Source organism: Cladophialophora bantiana (assembly GCF_000835475.1).
Source record: "Cladophialophora bantiana CBS 173.52 unplaced genomic scaffold supercont1.4, whole genome shotgun sequence".
Classification (NCBI taxonomy): Eukaryota; Fungi; Ascomycota; class Eurotiomycetes; order Chaetothyriales; family Herpotrichiellaceae; genus Cladophialophora; species Cladophialophora bantiana.
This window is the reverse complement of record NW_015971578.1, coordinates 426615-446885: the sequence shown is the minus strand read 5'-3', so window position 1 is coordinate 446885 and position 20271 is coordinate 426615. Positions and strand designations below refer to the sequence as shown.

Here is a 20271-nt window from a genome sequence, read left to right as displayed (position 1 = left end):
CAACTGTCCCTCCTCTCCCCAATACTGGGTAGGCAACAGGCAAATGTTCAATGTTCACTGCCCCGCCTGCGGAGGCGCTCTCAGCATTCGGTCGCCCGACCATTCCTTGTTTACCAGTACATCCGCTATTCCTTCTCCAACTTGCTGCGTCATCCTACCCTCACGCGATTCTGCCTTGTCTGATCCTCTTACGACCGTGTTCTCTTAGCAGGGGCGTGGCGACCTATATATCATCTTGAGCTCAAAAGGCAACCTTGTTGGCCTTTTCCATCGTATCTGCGCATTAACTTTGTCGAAACGGCCCTCACTTCATCCTACCCTCGTAAACCATCTATCTTCATCTTATCTCATCGCGCAAATGTCATACGGCCCTCCGCAGGCTCAACCTCCCTATGGAGGATATCCTCCTCAGGGACAAGGATATGGGTACCCTCCACAAGGACCTCCACAACATGGCGGATATCCTCCTCCGCAGGGAGGGTATGGCGCTCCTCCTCAGCATCAGTTCGGGGGACCACCGCAAGGAGGTTGGGGTCCGCCCCAGGGAGGCCCTTTTCCAGGACAATATGGCGGACCTCCGCCGCCGCAGGGCGGCTATGGCCCTCCTCCCCCGGGCGGATTTCCTCCACAACAATATCAGCAATATGGCCCCCCTCCCGCGCAGCCCTCACCTGGCTACGTTCTCGGCGCTCAAGCACAAGGTGATGCATCGCGCGACGCAGAAGCCCTGCGTAATGCCATGAAAGGTTTCGGCACCGACGAGAGAACCCTGATCCAGATCCTTTCGAAACCGGACCCGTTACAGATGGCACTACTGAGAAATACCTACAACCAACGCTTCCACCGTGACCTGGAGAAAGACATCAAGTCGGAGACATCCAAGTACTTCCGTGATGGGCTGGTGGCGCTTGTTCAGGGCCCTCTTATGCATGACGTACACAGTGTGCATGAAGCGATCAAAGGGTTAGGGACAAAGGAGTCGGTTTTGAATGATGTTTTGTTGGGTCGTTCGAATGCCGACATGCGTGCGATAAAGCAGGCGTATCAGCAGACGTACAGGCATACTCTTGAAGCCGATGTCAAAGGGGATCTGTCGCTCAAGACGGAAAAGTTGTTCGACCTGGTCATGTCGGCCACGCGAAATGAGGAATCCGCGCCTGTTATCCCTACCGAGACCGAGCGTGATTGCACGGAGTTACATCGCGCCATGGATGCGCGCGTCGGCACCGATCAACTTACCGTGTGCACAATCCTCAGCAGGCGGTCTGATGGGCAAATCCGCGCCATCGCACACCATTGGCACCAGATGTACCGCTCGTCGCTTGAAAAGGTCATTGAATCCGAGTTCTCGGGACACATGAAAGATGCGCTGCTCTTGATGGTGCGCAGGGCGTGTGATCGCGCAATGTCTGACGCCACGCAGCTGGAGGATGCGATGGCAGGGCCGGGCACGAAGGATATTTTGCTCGTTCAGCGGGTGGTTAGGGTGCACTGGGACAGATTGCATTTGGACCAGGTCAGGCGCGCCTATGCGCACCGGTACAAGAAGGATCTGATCCAGAGAGTCAAAGGTGAGATTCATTTTGACAAGTATTATGAGGGGTTGATGGTTGCTTGCTTGTCCTGATGGATTGACGATATAATGGTTCGGGAGGCTCTTTGAGGTTCAGCGCGGTGGGCTTTGATCGGTTTCTTTACGTTGCCCCTACCAGGGTTCGGGGTGTTTCTGTACAGCTGTACCTTGGGTGTCTCGCCGGAACTGCCTCTGCGGTACGGCAGACGTCAACTTGTCCGATTATGACAATATCTTTCACATCCTGTGTCCCATGTGGGCATCTTCCGTCTTGCAATGTCTTTCCCTTTCTCTTATGCAAAACATTCTGTCAACGTTCTATTAGGTGAGTATCGTCGTCCAGAAGCCTCGTGTGTGCGGAACCCGTACAGGCGTCGCAAGTATAGGAGTGAGGACACCGGGAGGAGCCAGCGTCGGACAAGGGGTGCTGTTTTGGATTCGCGAAGAACACCACAAAACCGGGGCACTAGAGAGAGGTTGTAGTTGAGATGTGCGGAGTACACCTATTAAGACGTGGAGAGCACAGGGAAATGGGTGGCGGCCCAGGCCAGGGAAGCTTTGGGAGTACGAGGTTGTAGGTACGCACCCAGGGAGATTATCGCCGCACAAAGGGGCATGGCTGGCCGCAGTCTTTCCTTCTTTCGAGTGGCCTACTCACAAGAAGAGAACCACAGCATCATTTGTCGACCTATATGAGAGACTTGCATGTTCACCACCTTCCCTTCTCCATCCCCATTGCATCAAGAAGCCGTTTTAGGCGACTTGACGATGCCCACATTAGGCTTGATGAGGTCCGCCGATCGAGATCCGCACCACCATGGTCAGGTGTGACTGAGGATCTCACTCTATCTATGCCTTCAATTGGCTCGCAGCACTATTGTTCTAGGAATCCCCTTCCCCACACAGGAGAGCTCTGCCATGTGTCTGCCTTAGCGCAAGGCCGCGGGAGGAAGATGCCTATCAAGATGCCGCCCGAACCGTTGGCATCGAGTTGGTGCAGCCTGGAGATTCTTTATCCCCTCGATACCCCTCCGCGGCCATGCGACTCCAGGCTCTAGAGGCTGGCCCAGTAGCCGACCGCTCAGCAACGGCCCATTTTCTGTTTCTGAGGAAGCTGAGTTCCATCGAGTTTACGTTCGTTAATCCGCAAGCATATTGACCGCCTGGTGCAGCAGCCCCATCTCACCCTCCTTTCCTCTTTGTTTCCTCTCACAGGTCCCCCTTTGTGGTCCCTAAATCTCGTCCATATGTGGCCATGCGCGCTCATCTCTTACAAAGCACTACCTGCGAATATGCATCTCTGAGATGCCCGCGAACAAGGCCGGTCTTCTTTTCGTGAACAAGACGCCCTTGTCAAAGTCCCTCTCCAACAGCAAAGGCGACCTTGAGTGCTCGCGCGAGATCCACAAACATGTTCAGAAATCTCGCGACTACGAAAAGGAAAAGGAAAACAGGAGGAAAGTGAAGAGAGCCAGGCTGTTTTCTCTAGGATGGACTCCTGTTTCCGTCGCTCCCAGGCAAACGCCCGCCCCGGCACCTCTCTCCGTGCATCCAGAGGAAACACCTTCCAGCAAAGGGACCCATTCTGTTGTCCTTAGACCCCACGTCATTCAGAGCCGCGAGACAGACTCTGATTGCTGCATTCCGGCTCGGCCTCAGGACGATGTTCCGAAGCTCTCCCTTGTCCTGCCGACTTGGGGCTCATTGGATCCGTTTGGCCAATTCAGAGTGCCCATGAACGTCGAAAAGCATCGAATACTCGAGTACTTTGTCCTGAGGTTCTTCCCTGCAGTGACCCGAAGCGACATGGTTGCATTCATGGGCCATCCTCGAGCAACCACACCCAGTCCTGCTGTGCAACTTATACGGCGAGCGTCCACCGACGAACTGCATATTCTTGCACTTTTGGCCGCCGCTAGTGCTCGCATGAAGTTTGTTGATCGATATCATTTCTCCCGAGCGGATCTACCCGAGCGGTTAGCAGATGCAACCCTTCGACTCCTGAGGAAGTATCTGGCGCAAGGCCGGTCAATCACACATGAGTTGGTGCAAAGTATTCTATACCTATGGGCAGTCGAGAGCTACCGAAGAAATTGGGAGGCGGTCTGGACGCACGGAAAAATGATTATGTATCTCTGCAACCAGCATCTCGGCGGTTTCCGCAACTTGGATCCCTATATGCGCCGGATGCTCTGGCTTGCGGATCGCTTCCAGGCTGCTGCCACACAGACTCCACCTTTGATCCAAGAGAGGTGGGAGACCGAAGAGCTTACGCCGCAGCAGTATATTTGTGGACTGGCAGCCTTGCGCGAACATGGCAGCCAGCCAATGGGTTACGGTTTTACGGAGACAAATAGCATCTTCAGCGAGCATTTTCAAAATCTCCTCGACACTGTTCTGGAGCTTTGTTGCGTCATACATTGCCATTGGGTCGGCCTCACTGAACAAGTACTCATTCCAAAACGAGACTGGGCTGTTGCTCGCAGCTATTTCATCGCGGATGAACTAATCAATTTTAAAGACGGCGATGCTGGGGATTTGGCCCAAAGCCCAGTTTCTGGGGACCAAAGTTTTCAGGACTGTGTTCGACTAGCTTTGATTGTTTGGATGGCATTCATCCCAGCATGCACTCCGTATGCTGCTAGTGCAGGACTCGTCACGCTGCGAGCGGCTGTCGATGCCAAAGCTTTGCGGAACCGGCTGGGGCAGATCATTTCGAGTCTGCACGAACATCCGGCGAGTTTGAAAGAAGAAACGATGCTTTTTTGGATTGCTGGCTTGGGTGCTGTCGCCAGCGAACTAGTTGAGAATCAAGAATGGTTTGCGGTGCAGTTTCAAAGACTTGCCAAGAAGCTTGGGATCTTTGCTTGGGAAGACTTCGTGCCGATACAGGAGAGGTTTTTGCTCCTGAATTATCTAAAACCCGGGAGTCTCACAAAATTGACGTGGCTCTTACAGCGAGCTGTTCATGCTGATCTTGGGGACTGAAGAAATGGCTGCAAAGTGCGATTCGTACACCACCTAAGAGGTGTGCACGGCTCGACAAACCAGCACGCCTAGTAAGTCCGAGTGGACTGTAAAGCTGACAGCCCAAGTGATCGGCGCTACTGAAAATCATTTCTGAGACCGTGAACCACACGCACCAATGCTCCGACAGAAGAAGGCGGACAGCACAAGTGCGGCACGCCCACGACTCTCAAACAGGTGCTTTGACCAAGAAGGACCAGATAGATCGATATGTAATGCTAACCCAGCCTCCCGGATGACGGACTTCTTCGACTCAGTACTTGTCTCCAATCGTTCTACGATTCCCGAGAATCTTGAATATGTCGGCCAAGGGCTGGGACTCGACGGACGGATCACAAATTGCCACAGTGCGTCTGACCGAAAGGATTACAACGGCAAAGGAATGGGTGTTCAAGTGGACTTTTGGTATCTCGGCCCTAACACCGGAAAATGTCGGAGTCAGCACACATCAGCAGAGAATGGGACGAAAGATAATCGGGGGGCTCGGGTATTGTTCGGTTTCAGCGCGGAGACTCCAAAACGGCCGGGGGACAGTCCAGGGGCGGGGGACGGTGAAGATGGTGTTGAGCAGTGACCTGAGTGTGTCTGAACCATGTCATAGAGAGAGAATGTTGATAATAATTTGTATAGTCTGGATGATGGGGGTTTGAGGGTTGTGAATGTCGCTGGAAAAGGAAAAACAGATCTACCGAGGCAGAACCGAGAACCGATCAATTTTTTGTAGGTGAAGTCACATGCTGGTGGGGGAATGATTTTGTCTTTGTTTCTTCCCCGCAACCCTCATCATTTGGCATCATCTGGGCAGCTCAGGCAGCTTGACACCCTCGTAAAAACTGCGTCACAAATTTCAGCCATTCCAGCTGACCCTGGTTTCCATCCAGTCCCCTGCTTCCACTCGTCCTTTTAACTCCCACCACACGTCTTGTGCCTGGGGGAGCTTCCCTTGGGCTAACCAGGTCTCGCTAGGCTGCTGGTGCTGGTCCCCTTAAGCTACAGATGGACTGGGCATGACTGGGCCATGATGAAATCTCTTTCCCATGCTCCATCCGGCTCGTGCTGCCCACTCATTGTCCCGCGCTGTCGTCCTGCCTCGGCGGAAGGGGACAAACACACACAAATCTTTGCCTGCGAGGGCAACGCATCTGTCCTTCTTGCCTCTCGGCCCTTAGCAGCTGCAATCTTCGATGATTTTCCGGATTGGAACGGCTTTGCTGGATTGTCATAAGACTAGCGCTTTTTCCTGGCTTCCTTCCATCTGGCTCGTGCATGACTGACCTCACTCTGATCTCCTCTTTCCTCTCCGTGGAGGCTTTGGTTAGGATCGTCTCTCTCTCGCTGAAGCATTGGCGTTGCGCTTGGGAGCTTCATTTTTCCTTTTTCCTTGTTCCCGAACCTGTCTGTGTTGTCACAAGTACGCTTGCAAGTGAACTGGCTCTCTTTCCACTCCCTTCATTTCTCCTCAGGTGATTGCACGGGCTGGGCAGCTCATCAACCCTGCACCTTGAATCGAGCGAGCCCGAGAACCGTATTTTACCTCTCAGAAGAGCGCCGACTCCGTCTTATTACGCAGACTTGCATGGGCAGGTTGTCAAGCAAATCATTCGCGGAAGATCTCTCGTCAACATGTCCGCCAAAAGCGTCAAAGGTGAAGGCGGCAAGAAACCGGCCAGTGCGGCCACAAATCTAATCGCCGGCGGTGGTGCAGGCATGATGGAAGCCCTGGTCTGCCATCCGCTCGACACGATAAAAGTGCGAATGCAGTTGTCCAGAAGAGGAAGAACCCCAGGGACGAAGAAACGAGGATTTCTGATGACCGGAAGGGACATCGTCAAACGGGAAACAGTCTTTGGTCTATATAAGGGATTAGGCGCCGTTCTGACCGGTATCATTCCCAAGATGGCCATTCGATTCACGTCGTACGAGTGGTATAAGCAGTTACTGGCAGATCAAGACGGGAAAGTGAGCTCGCGGGCGACATTCCTAGGTATGCTCCCAAGTACACAGCCAACAAGGACCGGACATGTACTAACTCACCAAACACAGCTGGATTGGCTGCCGGCGTTACAGAAGCAGTCGCAGTGGTGACCCCAATGGAGGTTGTCAAAATTCGAATGCAGGCCCAATACCACAGTCTCTCGGACCCGCTCGATGTTCCCAAGTACCGCAGCGCCCCTCACGCCCTCATGACCGTCATCCGGGAAGAAGGCATCGGTGCCATCTACCGCGGCGTCTCCCTCACCGCTCTACGACAAGGCACGAACCAAGCGGTCAATTTCACCGTCTACACCGAACTGAAAGAGATGTTGCAAAGGTGGCAGCCAGAATACGACAACAAGAATCTACCGGGATATCAAACGACGATCATTGGGCTAATATCCGGCGCCATGGGTCCCTTTTCCAATGCCCCAATCGACACGATCAAGACACGATTGCAGAAGACCCCCGCAGAACCAGGTCAGACCGCCATGTCAAGAATCATGAAGATATCTAGCGACATGTTTAAGCAGGAAGGACCCAGGGCGTTCTACAAAGGTATCACGCCCAGAGTGATGCGTGTCGCGCCAGGACAAGCAGTAACGTTCACCGTCTATGAATATTTGAAGGGAGCTTTAGAACGGAGTAATCTCATGTTCGTGGGAGGCAAGTATGAGGAATGATTGAGAGGGCCGCGGGGTTGGAGAGGGGTCCGAGATGTTGAAATGCCATGTTTTGGATGTATTGCATCTTCCTGGAGCGAGGGCAAGGGGGAAAAGCAAGGCGATGAATCATTTGACAGGCGCTCACAGGACCGATTTTCCATGTACATAGTCAATGCGTGAGTTCATTTTCCTTGTTCAGAGCGAGAATTTTCTCTAGTCATCCTCTTCGCCCCTCGCGGTTCAGTGTTGCTCCCGTCTCCGGCACTTCCAGTGGACTTTGTAATTCACCACGGTACCGTCTCTTTTTGAAATCTGCAGACTAATTCTGGTCTTTGAGGCTGACCTGTTGTCTCATGGTCCGAAAAAGATATCGTACGCGCTTCGGGAGAGGCAGCAGGTACGAGGCAGGAAGAGGAGAAGATTGTGTAGTCCTTGGTTGATCGAATGCTTCACCGGGCCAGCGTAGATCAGGGAAACCTGCCTCGAGATATGCCGTGCAGTGCTTTCGCGTCGCAGGGATCTAGCTCATGTAGCACTGGAAGAGAGAGACACGCACAAATAGCCCTTCTGAGAAAGAAGCATTGCTCCTTATCAGACACAATGGAGTACAGTACTCTCCACAGCTTGATGCAGAATGAAGAAGGTGTGCCGGCCGAGTGTCGGAGTTTTCATATTCCGCTTCCGAAGTAATTACACTCAATACGCGGTCGGTGCGCAGTGCCCCCTTGACTTTTATACCGGCCGGCTAGTTACCTACTACTAGTGGCCGTTCGTGCTGCTTTGCTTTTGCTTTTCTATCCCACTTACGGAGTAGCCTCTGATGGATATAATATCGCTTCTTTGATTCTCGACTTCCGGGGACATGGAGGATATCTCGTCATTTCCCCAGGAAATGTGGGCTCTGGGCATCTGTTTCATTCGTCCCTAGATATGTAATTCAGGGATCGAGAATTGGAAAATGCCAAAAGGAAGAGGAAGAGGAAGAGGAAGAGGAAGAGGAAGAGGAAGAGGAAGAGGAAGAGGAAGAGGAAGAGGAAGAGGCAGAGGACGAAGTAATTGATCGCTGGCACTTCCCCGAATTCTACGCCAAAGGTAGGTGCATACCATATCCAAAATCTCATAACCAACATCGAAAGAGCAAGGGAAAAGGCTTCACTTATGTTGCGCCACTCCCTTTGCGGACAGTCAGTTGTCTTGGATAGAACAGTCTCTCTGCCTCGAGATCGGTGAATTCTATGACGAGGACAGAATACCGGAAGAGGTTTCGCAGTTAAGAGACAATCAAGGTGAGATATGACTGCGCTATCCCTGCCCAGAGCAAGTTCCGAGGGACGATTCTGATTGATTTAACCGGAATGAACGTACGTAACTAACCAAGGTCACGACTTGACGACCACAGTCGCCTTCTCGGCCTCCTTCTTGGCCGCTCTGGACAAGAACTCTCTGATGACATTCTCCGTCAGCTTCGCCACGTTGTTCTTGTAGTCGTCCCAACCTAGCGAGCAATACCAGTTTATGCTACCTACGGAGAAGACGGCTCCCCCGGCGTCCGTCTCATAGTAGACAATATCCGAACGGATCTCGTTTGTCTGCGTCCCCAGTGTTTTTATGATTGGGAACATGGTAATTTCCGGGACAATGCCAAACGCGTCAGGGTGGCCCGTACTTGTGGCAACTATTACTCCGTTCGTGGGGCTTCCGCAGGCGAGATCGAAGGAGTCGATTTCATCGCCGCTGGCGCCGCCGCCGAGCCCAAATTCGCCGATGAGCTCTTCCGGGGAGATATCCTTGAACATCCATTCAAAGTCCGGTGCGAAGCTCTTCTCGGTTCGCTTAAAGGGTACGCCGGGACCGGTTCCTTCGGCGCAGAAGGAAATGCCAAAAAGGCCGTGCGAAGATCGGCCCCGACTCTTCCACAAGCCTCCCTGGGTCCCGTTCAGACTCATGATCCTCTCAGGGCCTGGAAGGGTATATGTACGGACACCTTGATCTCCACGGCGGACTTCAAGGCGCCACGGTCGGGCTGAGTCCAGAGCAGAAACCCAATAGAAGCCGTTACCGCCGAGATATAAAATGTTACCGCCCTGCCTGGCAAAGTTTTCGTACGCATTGTAAGATTCGAAGGTTGGGTATTCTGGATGAGAGCCTGTGATGACGGTACTATAGGGGGCCAATGCGGCCGCGCCGTGGAAATGGAGGTCATGATCAGTGACAATATCGTACGGGATCATCTGCCGTTCCAGGAACCCGATCATCATGGAATCGGCGCTGAGCTCGCGTGGTCGTTCAAACGCCCACATGACATAGCCCGGTCGCAGGTTCAATATCGGTCTCTTCGCAGAGGAGAAGACCGTGCCAGAATCATCGTTGTGGACGTCGTAGTTTGACAAGCCCACGTCGCGACGCCGCGTCAGACGGTTAAAGTCTTCGGTACGTTTGATGGCTGAATGGTCGAAACCCGGTCCCGCGTCGATCGAGCTCGAGCGATTAGGATCCGAAATCTGCTCGTTCGCGTAGGCGAGATAGGTGAAGGTCGAAAGCACGAGCGCCACCTTCGCACCGGTCGCTGCCATCGTCTGTGGTGTTGAACGAACGATAAACGTAATCATGTCGGACGTTTTGCCGTTCGTCGAATTTACGTCCACGGCGTAGATGCCGGATCGAGCGTCGTGGGGGATCTTGATCGTGAAATCGGTCTCCCACTTCGCGTCGTCCAGGTCGTCTTCGTGGAAATGGATCGCGCCGTAGCCGTACTTCGCCTTTGTCCAGTCCGACTCCCCTCCATCCCAGTCATAGCCCGTGACAGCCCTTGTTGGAGCATTGATCAAGACGCCGTGGAAGTTGTTGCCCGAAACATCCAGGATGGAGTCTTCTGATATGTTGCGCGAAAAGTCGTATTTGGCGATGACATCCTTGGCGGTGGTTCCTTTGAGTATAGAAATCGTAGGACTGTCAATGCGTCCGTTGAAGAAATGCGTGGCCCTAGGGAATGTAGAGGTTGGGCTGTCTGCATAGGTCGCCGCAAATAAGAGATCATCTGAAAAGGGCGACGAGGCTGCCACGACCGGAGCGGCGAACGTGGTCTGCACCGACGACGCGGGAGGCGCCTTTTCCACGATGTACGCCAGTGGCTGAAGAGTAATGCTGCATTCGGCTCCTTTGATCACGACTTGAAGCTTGATCCACCTTCGTCGTGCTGGGCTGAACCCGGTGTGAACGGTTTCCACCGTGTTTCCTGTCCCAATCCATGCCTCAACGAGGCCACCTTCACTGACCAACACCGCCAGTCCGGTCTTTGTGTCGGCATTCAAGTTAGAAATGATGGCTTGTGGATGACCTGCCTTGGGCAGATGGGCCTGGAAATAGAGGGTGACGTCTATCCCTTCCAAAGTAGGCGGCAGATTGAGACGTTTGACAATTGCATAAGAACCCGGTCGGGCATATTGAAACCGTCCTGGAGCCACTCCTGATGGGATCTGGGAGATCTCCTCTAGCTGCTTCACCGGGGAGTGTTCTTCTTGAACACCCTGTATGACACGCACAGTGCGATAGGAATATTCCGGCTCTGTGCAAGACACTTTGATGGCGACGTCGTCTCCGGGACTGGCAATCCATGGCTCTGCATATCCGGTGATTTCTGAGGGATAGTCCTTGGGCGGTGTATCGATTGTACTCATGTTGAAATACCACGACGCGATCGACCTCAAAGGTTCCTCTTCCCTAGAGTGGTCGCAAGGGCTGGATGATGATGTTTGTCCAAGATGGTCCTGTTCTAGGATCTGCACGATTGAAATGTTGCTATCCGACCTGCCGGACGGTGTAGATACGAGGAATATCAATTGGGTTAAGACGTGACAACTAATATCCTAGACGGGCATGCTCATTTGTACTGTTCCTGTGTTAGCGATAGCCTTTCAATGATTACCCGCTTCTCTGGTGTGTTTTGGATTCCTCAACCCATAGATACGCCGAGCCACGGAGCATTCAACGAAATCCTAGTTGATTGTTGTGAAGCGCTGATCAGCGGTATCTCGTGCGGAGAATGCCAGTCCCATTGGCGTCAGACTAATTGAGTATCTTCTTGTTGGCCAGTGACGGCGAAATATCTCGGCCACCTGGCGGCGGTGATATCCACATGCGGGGTCTTAGACGGTTTGCATTTGGGATGCGGGCTTTTGGAGAATTCCAGAACAGGTAACCAAGTTAATGGGACCATGGTCAATGATTGGCTCCAGCATCTGGTATTCGTCCTGCAGTAGCATCACGACCGAACCATCTTTATACTGACTCGTTGCCTGCTGGTATCAATTCATGACCCCCGAAGATCCACTGTTTTTGGATATGTCCGCGCTGCAGATGTCTCGCTCCGAGTCCAGTTAGTGTCGGATTGTGGCAGATAAGAACAAATGTCCTGTAGTTCTGTGTTTGCTCGTGTGGATAACAAAGCGTGCGTAGTCGTTCGGCGTACCTCCTCGAGGTGTTTCCATATTAGGCAAGAGAGCCTTTAGGTAGCAGTATTATATTGTCGCCGTTGACGCTTGATAACGCTCTAAGAAAGGAAAGGTACTCTGTAGATGATAGTGGTTGATACCACGACGGAGAGCTGCACGTTCTCGATTGAGTAACTGGATATCTGGCAATTCTTAAATCGCCTTTTCTCTACGAGGTATTTGCAAGGAGAAACGCCTAGCCAGCTAGTTAACTAGATCAGCGCATTCCGGGCTGAGAAATTGCGGCCCGGGCAAGTTATTGGATCGTCCACGGCGCCCAGAGTTCAAGTGGCTGCCGCATTGCCAGATTCGTTCTCTTGGGCTGTCGATCCCCCTATTCCACTCTCCCTGGGTTTAGCTTAGATAGCTAGTCTGCTTATACGAGCATGTTTGACGATTGAACTTGTTCTAGAATGCATAATGCCGAAATGGCTTGCATACTGCTCTAGATAATATTGTGCTTGGGCTAATTCCTGGGTCCTCGAGCCTTCCTTTTGTTATTACGGGCGTTGCAAACAGGTATATCGAGGAGAGAATGGAGCGCTTATTCTTTGTGCACGAGGACAGATCCGGAGAGTTAATCAAGTGCGTTGATTCCTTCTACTTGCAAAAATCCAGTCCTGTATTTCCTATTCGTTTGATCGATAGTGTTGCTTTGTGATCTCGAGCCATTCTGCTGCCTTGGTTTTTGCATCCAAAGGGAGAGTCTCCTTCCAGCCCTGTTTGATACTGAGACATCAAACTCAGCAAATCCATCATCCATACCTTGACGATTGCACTCGACTGATGAGCTTCTAGTTGTCTAATGTGCCCCAACAATCAGCGTGTCCACATATTCCCAGTACTTCTTCGCGGACAGGCGCCGTAATTTCTTGCCCCAGACCGTCATAAACAGGAAACTGAAATTGCAGAACAGACAGAGAAAAGCCACGGCAATGAAGCAGTTCTGCGTCCCGGTGTTCTCCAACCACGGAGTGATCCCATAGTTCATCCCGAAGCCCATCTGTGAAATGTCAGTGGCCTGTCTCGGCGTTTCGGAATCCTTGATCCGTCCCAGAAGATGAATGTATGCGTTGAAAGGAGACAGAGGACTTACTGTGTTGCGAATGACGATAACTAGAACGACAGTCTCGCCAGCGATCTCCTTGAAGCAGTCGACATCGTATGCAAGCGAAGTGCTTCCGCCACTCACAATCCCAAAGCTTGTCATGCCCAGACCGATAACTAGACCCATGAAATGGATTTGGTGAGCAGCACCCACGCCCCAGAGAATCAGTCCTGCTGTTGCCAGTGTTCCAGAAAAGGTCAGAAGCCAAAGTCTGTGCTCTGGTTCACGTATGCCCCGGTTCCGCCTGGCGATTCTGATGGCGATTTCGTCGCCAGCCCATCCGGCCCACCACCACGCCACGGTGCAGCCGATCAGCAATGACAGATATGAAATCCCGACCGCCCTGGCAGAGAAGTTGTAAGGGGCGGCATTCAGGATCAATGCCATGGTGGCGTTTTGTACGTTGTACCAGCACAAGGACGCACCATAGAGGAAGCCGGCCCAGTTGACGTTGGGGAAGTAGAAGAACATCCAGAGTGGTCGAACCATCATGATGAACATCTGTTTCACCGAAGGGCGGTCTTTGTCGAGTCTGAAAAGGTGCAGCTTCTGCCAGTACGTTCGTTGTGGAACACGGATCGACTCTGCGATAGGAGAGATGGGTTCCTGGAGAGGTGCACTTTTGGAGACGGTATCGGACTTTTCTACCAAGGCCTCCACGCCCGAGGCCAACTCTGCAGCTCCCTCGTCAATCCCTTCGATGGTGTGGCGGAAGTACATTGTTTCTTCCATCCCGAAGTAGATTATCACCGTGCAGACGCCGAGAATAATGGTTCCGAACCATATAGCAGCCTCCCAGCCCATCGAGTAGGTGACGAACCCCGCCAGAAAGGGTGCCAGGGCATTGGAACCGAACACTAGCAGAGTATAAATACCCATGTAATTGCCGCGTTCGTGAGCGAAAAACAGGTCGGAGACTGAGATTTCGCCCAATGACTCCACCGGAGCAACGATGAGACCCAAAAGACTGCGGTGAGCCCACCAGATGCTGGTAGAAGTCGTGTATACGGTCCAGATCATCGGGCCGATTGCCAACAGACTACTCAGGATATACACTCCTCGTCGTCCATACGTGAGTGCCACTGGCTGCCAAAAGAGACATCCCCAGCCCGCAAACAGGAATTGCTGAAGTGCTGGTCAGAATGGCATTTGCAACAAGACGTGGCCGTCGCGGGGAGGCTTACCAAGCCGGTGCCGGTATTGATATCCGCGATCGAGATGCCGGTTGCCTCACCTATATTCGTCAAGATGGAATACTGCACGGTAGTGGACATCCCAATGCCTAGGATGTAGATATATGCCATGGTAATTGCCCACAGCTTCCTTTTCTTGGACCAGTTCAACGGATCTTCTGGGTCCGAGCTTGGGCGTGGGTTAAGGACAATGTCCTTCTTGCCGGAGTGATCAGCAGCCTCAGTGTCGACGAGGTGAATGGTCCCGGGAACCACATTGCGACTCGTGTCTGCCATGGCTGTAGGTAGGCGTCTCTTTACCTCGGCGGATGTGAAACGGAGCAGGATGGGTTGTGAGGAACAACTCGAATTGTTGTTCACTCGATCGACAGTGTTACAGTTCCCGGGAAATAGATTGCCATTTATTTGTCCGTCGAGTTACTGAATCATACGAGACTAAGGGCATATCTCTCTTACCATGCTTAGTATACTTGAGCCTGACCCGCGTCCTGTAGTGTGGGAAATCTATCCACCGTGTTCTTGTGCTCCGAGTTGTCCGTGACCCTGGTCATGTTGTCAAATGCTCCATAGCTATCGGGACAGCAATCGAAGCCAAATCGCCCAATGGACCTGCGGAGGCAGTCTCATCCATCTTTCCAAGTTGGGCAATCCGATAGCCACGTTGGACCCTGTGACCCAATGACGATGCTATCAACGGTCGAGACCCTAAGGCAAGCCAATGACCCGCGTGTCGATCATTGCCACCGACTTCGCAACGGGTCGGAAGTTACCTAAACAGGCATGAGAGATAGGGTATGCGAGCGCTGGCATCGTTGAAAGCGCCTCCTAATATGTGAGAGCGGTGCTAAGGATATGTCTCCATAAGTCGTCTATAGGCTTCATCGGCAAGACTCCTATCTGGGCCGATATGCTTCCGATAACAAATAAAGAGGTACCGACCAGTCGCCCGTGCGGGAAGGTATCATGTACGAAGGGTCGGGGCTGGCCTATCCTCATCATCTAAGCACATGGTAGAATTTTTAGTCGATGCTCACCTTCGCTGGCTGAATAATAGGCGCCTCTGTTAGTGTGTTGCTAATCTTCTCCCGGGAAAAGATTGAAGAATGGAGAGCTCTGAGTTCAATCGCGGTTCGACCCCAGGTCTAGCTTGGCCAAGCCGGAGATCATGCCGACAAGGCTGAGGCTGCCGATGGCAGGATGGGCCGGATTTAGCCAGCCGAAACCCCTCTTTTATCAGCCTTGCGCAGCACTGCCAATAGGCAGACCACTAAGTCGAACACCTTTTCTGAATATCATACTGGAACTTTTGGATCTCCATGAAGACTACGCACTTCGGGACTCGTCTGGCCATTTCTGTATCCATGCACTTTACTCTGTATCCCTACAGACGGCTCTTAGCGTCGTCCCCTCCGCTCCTATTCCGTTCCCCACTGCCCGGCCGAGGGTCCATTGCAAGCCGGTTCAGCGGGTTCAATTGACTGGCCCTGTGGAACAAATCTTCGTAGACCTTCCCATCATATCTGCCCAAAGAGCTGTCGAGCATCCAGTCTGGCAACTTCCACGCATCCACGAGGCGGACGGCATGAGGCCTGATTTCTTTCAGAAGCCACAAAATCGTCTCCTGATCTGCTCTAACCACTTCCGCCACCTGTAGGGCCGATGACACGTAAAACTCGTGCGATGCCGAGATCACTCTGGTCAGTGCATACAGACGGAAGAGTTTCCAGAGGACTGCGAGGCTCTCTGGATCGATCTTGGACAACGTGTCAGGGTTATTTAGCTTGTCGTGGAAGCTCGTCAGCACAAGAAACTGCGAGTGGGCACTGCTGAGTCGCGAGTAGTCCACTAGAAGATCGTTCTTGGGTCTTTGATCGTTATCGCGGCGCCGGAGGAGGTCGAAAGTCAGGTATGCTGCGCGCCAGCCGAACGCGGCAAGGATATCTTTGTCTCGATCCAGATCAAAGTGGACAGGTGTGTGCTTCTTTGCCACGTAGGCTGCAAGATTCTTTGCTGTGACGTTTGATGGCGCGTCACCTTTCAGGACGGAGAGGGTTATCTTAAGAAGCTTAAAGCATAAGTGCCGTTAGTGCCTTTACCAATTGATTGAGCGCACTGTCCTGATTGGCACACACTTACATAATTGGCTGTCTGTTGCGCCAAGACGTAATTGTCACCTTCATACGTCTGTGAAGGCAGGTAGTCCATATAGATAGCTCCTATACCAGCGAAGCTAGAATATCCATGCCCTCCACACGCACGTCGACATACTTCCAACCCGTCGGCCGCAGCGCTCGTCGCAAGCGCCTTCAGACCACACGAGGTAGCATGGAGCTCTGAGAAGAGTGCCTTGGCTCGCTGACCACTAGATCCACAGCCATTATTTGATTGTCCAATTGCAAGCGTTGTCCGTGCATCGTGGTAGAAATCCGTCATAGCCTGTCCCGTGAAGTTCAAGGCGAATGACTCTGCAACGAGCGGGAAAAGCCGAAATTGTACCATCGAATAGTCGAGGACTTGAAGCTCAGCACTCTTGTCTTCCGAATCCGGATCAGAACATTGACGCCGGACAGCGCAATAACGGACCGCAATTGTGATTCCTCGAGCAAGATTCCGAGCTGACTCTGAAACGAGCGCCGCACGCAGCATCGTAAGTGTACCATAAACCATCGCGGGCGATTCGGGCGGAATATAGACATTTGTTTCGTAGTCGACTCTGGAGAATCTAGAGGAGACTTTCGTCAGCTTATGATGGCGCTTACCATAAGAGGTACATTCAGAGGTTTCGTACTTAGCGAGCATGTTGATATGAGGAATTTTAACATGGTTTAGAAACAGAAAGCCATTGTCGACGGTGCTAGTTGGCCTTTGTCAGTGCACAATATTTACCTCATCTTGTTTAGTGTTGCTCACTTGTAGCCCAACTTCGGTCCAATATCACCTACATATACTCCATCGAGAGGTTTATGGGTGATAAGGTCCCTGATCTGGCAGAGAAATGGATGCGGCCCGTAGTCTTTGCCATTCAGTATCAGTCGTGCCATAACCATTGCATGATTTGCGCAGAGCCCCATCGTCCCAACCCACCATTTTGCCGCGGTGAGATGCGGTGAATGTAATGTAAATGTGCGGTCATCAGGATTCCAGGTCGCAGTTGTCTCCAGCTTGCGAACACTGGACCCGTGGCCTAATTCAGTCTGCGCATAACACCCTATAATCTCCATGCTCTCGGCCTTTCTGCGAAAAAGTTCATGTTGTTCTGGGGTTCCCTGCTCCTGCAGCGTCGGCTAGATATACCATCAATCAAGCTGGCAGACACTCAAAAGTGACTTGACTTACCAAAAATCCTTTCCAATGTAACGAAAATGCCGTTGGCTCGCCGATCAATTCGATAGCCCATTTCAACTCGTCCTCGCTCCAGTTGTGTGTCTGGTGAAGTTGATGCAGTCTCTTGGCTCGGGCGACAGACGTTTTGAACCTCTCAATCCGCGAATCGAAGTAGTTTCCGCCTTTGTCAAAGACTGGATCGTGTTGAAGCACATCGAGTATGCGTCGTTGCATTTCGACTCCTTGTTCTGTGTATAGCAGACATGCTAAACGATCTATGTCGATTTGTGATTTCTGCCGTTCTGTAATCAATAGGTTAGAGCCCTGTGGTTCAGAGGGCCTAAGAGACACAACCCACGAAGGGGTAAAGCCTGTGCTGTACTCCCTCGCCATGACCTAAAGGCAGTTTTGCAGAAGCAAGTAAGAGTACAATATCAGGGACCTACGCAAAGCAGCAGGTACAGAGAATTAGAGTAGCTGAATGCCTTGTTCTATATCATGTAGTCCTATTGACGGCGGCTCAACTTTTAAGAAAGGAGAAGAGTTCTCTCTCACCCGAATCGGGTGAGAGGAAACTATTATAGCCTCCTCTCTTTTCTATCACGTGAAAAGGGTAAGGCGACGTTAACTGATAGCCTTGTCAACTGATATCCTTGTCAGCTAATAGCCTCGTGCTTTAGCTCTCCCTAGCCTAGGCTTCAACCATCCTTTGCCTTATCCGATTCTTCATATACCACCCACCCGATTCGGGTGGAGAGCGCGGGGTGCTTGGGGACAACGGTGGGCTCGTGGCATATAAGCAGTATCACCTGGTGGCTTTCGCGGAAAGAAAATATCATTTTGTGAACATCAATCTACGCGTCAGTGCCAAGCGCAACTGCAGAACATCTGCTCAGGTGATGGAGATTGTTCAGCTTGTGATGCAGTCCAACTAAAGATGCAAAAGCTTGTCACTGCTGGTTAGTCGGTTCCGTCGGCTCCGTCCATTGGGGCGACGTGATGAGGACATTCGCAAGCCGCTTCTAATACGATGGAAATGATGACGTGAGCCAGTCCTCATTTCATAGGAGTGATCTACTCGCTAAAGGTTTAGAATCAATGTTGATGACAATGTGCAGGTTGACAATGAATAAGTCATATCTGTGGTTGAGAAAGCATGTGCTTGGAAATGAAGACCCCCCTATTTTTTTCAGCCTCGGTTCCTTGGCCATCGACGCCGTACTACTTAGTTTTCCGATCAAAACATGGCTTGGCCACTCCCTTTTCCCTTGCCTATAGCCCATTCGCTTTGCCGACACGAACGAACACTCGCTGCTTGCTCCAAAGTAAAGCCTCTAGCCTCGATAGCAGGGTTATAGCCTAACCCCGTCAGCCGTGCCACCTCTGTGTCCGAAAGGCTTTGGTTCCCTTGTCCATCTGAACGTCTCAACACGGTAACCACACACGCACCCCCCAGTCCAGCGTTCTGTTGCAACGCCAGCTTTCCGGCAGGAACTGATACCGATCTGTTATTTGCCCAGCCTCGTAGTTGCCATGTAAGCTCAGCACACTGTGCTAAGCCCGTTGCGCCCAATGGATGTCCCTTGGAAATTAGTCCGCCGGAAGGATTCACGACGGCTTGATCACTGCCATATGTGATGGAGCCATTGCGAACGTACTCATGCGCCTTCCCCCGAGGGCTTAGGCCCAAGGCGTCAATGACCAACATTTCGTTTGTCGAAAAGCAGTCATGTAGCTCGACTACTTTCACATCTCTGATGTCGGCCTTAGCCTGATTTAGCGCCTGGGAAGCCGTGTGCGCGACTAATTCATAGCCCACCAGACTCATGGCTGAGTTTTGGTATAGCAATGGGCTGTCCGTGGTCAGAGATTGTCCTAGGATTTGGACCGCTTGGGCTTTGAGGTGGGGACGGGCGTCGAGAAAAGATTGAGACACAACCACAGCAGCGGCAGCGCCATCACTAGTTGGACAACATTGTAACTTTGTCAACACACCGTAGATTGCCGGAGATCCGAGAATTTGCTCTTCTGAGTACTCAATCTTAAATTGCGCGTACGGATTGCGTTGGGAATGTTCGTGATTGACCCTTGCAATCTCGGCGAAATCTTTGGGGGAGGCGCCATATTTTTTGATATACTCGTCGGCGGCATTTCCAAACATCTTCGCAGCAAACGGGGCATTCGGGTTTGAATTTCCCAGCTTATCTGACATCGACTTGGCCCGGTCAAGCGGATCGGTTCGATCGCCAAAGTTAGAACCCAGGCTTCCAGTGGCCATCTTCTCGAAGCCCACAGCAAGCACACAGTCTGCAGCGCCGTAACGGACGAAGTCTCGCGCCATGACCATAGCCGTCGACCCTGAGGCACAGTTGTTGTTGACGTTGTAGATAGGTATCTGGGTCATTCCAAACTGGTAGAAGACTCGCTGTCCGCATGTGCTATCCCCATAACAGTAGGAAGCCACGCCTTGCTGCACATCGTCGTATGTGATGTGTGCATCTAACAAAGCCTTCACTCCGGCTTCAAAGCCCATGTCAACGTAGTCATTACTATGCTGAGGCTTGACGAACTTCGTCATTCCAACGCCGAGGATAAAAGCCGCCCGGTCGGAAAGCATTTCGAAGTCTTTGACAGGAATCATATCTTGTTCTTGAGCTAACAAAGTTGATATCTGAGCGCAAGATAGAAGTGGTGTAAAAATCAAAAACACATCAACGAAACCTATAATGGAAACCCGTGTGTCTGTAGACTGAATCCCATATTCTAAATTCTGCCTTTCCAATAATTGGATCAACCAACCGCACAATGACAGCAGGCCTTGGGAGATTGAGTTAGAGACGGATCCGACTTGTCAGCTTTTGAATACTGTTGGCATATCCCTCCTCTTGCGGAGTCGGAGCCGCCTTATAGGTTATTG

The 20271-nt window shown here is 52.0% G+C and overlaps 7 protein-coding genes across 7 annotated transcripts; 3 read left to right on the top strand and 4 right to left on the bottom strand.

Moving 5' to 3' along the window:
* Positions 1-358: 358 nt before the first annotated feature.
* Z519_02961 (uncharacterized protein) lies at positions 359-1627 on the top strand (the record flags this gene model as incomplete). Its single annotated transcript, XM_016760715.1, has 1 exon — positions 359-1627. The coding sequence occupies one exon, from the start codon at positions 359-361 to the stop codon at positions 1625-1627; it is 1269 nt and encodes a 422-aa protein (XP_016622565.1).
* A 1251-nt stretch (positions 1628-2878) lies between these two features.
* On the top strand, positions 2879-4561 carry Z519_02960 (uncharacterized protein; the record flags this gene model as incomplete). The annotated part of the gene is made up of 1 exon (XM_016760714.1): positions 2879-4561. One exon carries the CDS (start codon positions 2879-2881, stop codon positions 4559-4561), a length of 1683 nt encoding a protein of 560 aa, XP_016622564.1.
* A 1662-nt stretch (positions 4562-6223) lies between these two features.
* On the top strand, positions 6224-7257 carry Z519_02959 (uncharacterized protein; the record flags this gene model as incomplete). Its single annotated transcript, XM_016760713.1, has 2 exons — positions 6224-6584; positions 6644-7257. 2 exons carry the CDS (start codon positions 6224-6226, stop codon positions 7255-7257), a joined length of 975 nt encoding a protein of 324 aa, XP_016622563.1.
* A 1361-nt stretch (positions 7258-8618) lies between these two features.
* Positions 8619-10916, bottom strand: Z519_02958 (uncharacterized protein; the record flags this gene model as incomplete). Its single annotated transcript, XM_016760712.1, has 1 exon — positions 8619-10916. The coding sequence occupies one exon, from the start codon at positions 10914-10916 to the stop codon at positions 8619-8621; it is 2298 nt and encodes a 765-aa protein (XP_016622562.1).
* A 1615-nt stretch (positions 10917-12531) lies between these two features.
* Positions 12532-14306, bottom strand: Z519_02957 (uncharacterized protein; the record flags this gene model as incomplete). The annotated part of the gene is made up of 3 exons (XM_016760711.1): positions 12532-12732; positions 12826-13962; positions 14022-14306. 3 exons carry the CDS (start codon positions 14304-14306, stop codon positions 12532-12534), a joined length of 1623 nt encoding a protein of 540 aa, XP_016622561.1.
* A 1105-nt stretch (positions 14307-15411) lies between these two features.
* Positions 15412-17747, bottom strand: Z519_02956 (uncharacterized protein; the record flags this gene model as incomplete). The annotated part of the gene is made up of 5 exons (XM_016760710.1): positions 15412-16095; positions 16167-16752; positions 16819-16884; positions 16941-17314; positions 17367-17747. 5 exons carry the CDS (start codon positions 17745-17747, stop codon positions 15412-15414), a joined length of 2091 nt encoding a protein of 696 aa, XP_016622560.1.
* Positions 17748-18591: 844 nt separating this feature from the next.
* Z519_02955 (uncharacterized protein) lies at positions 18592-19971 on the bottom strand (the record flags this gene model as incomplete). The annotated part of the gene is made up of 1 exon (XM_016760709.1): positions 18592-19971. One exon carries the CDS (start codon positions 19969-19971, stop codon positions 18592-18594), a length of 1380 nt encoding a protein of 459 aa, XP_016622559.1.
* Between the last annotated feature and the right edge of the window lie 300 nt (positions 19972-20271).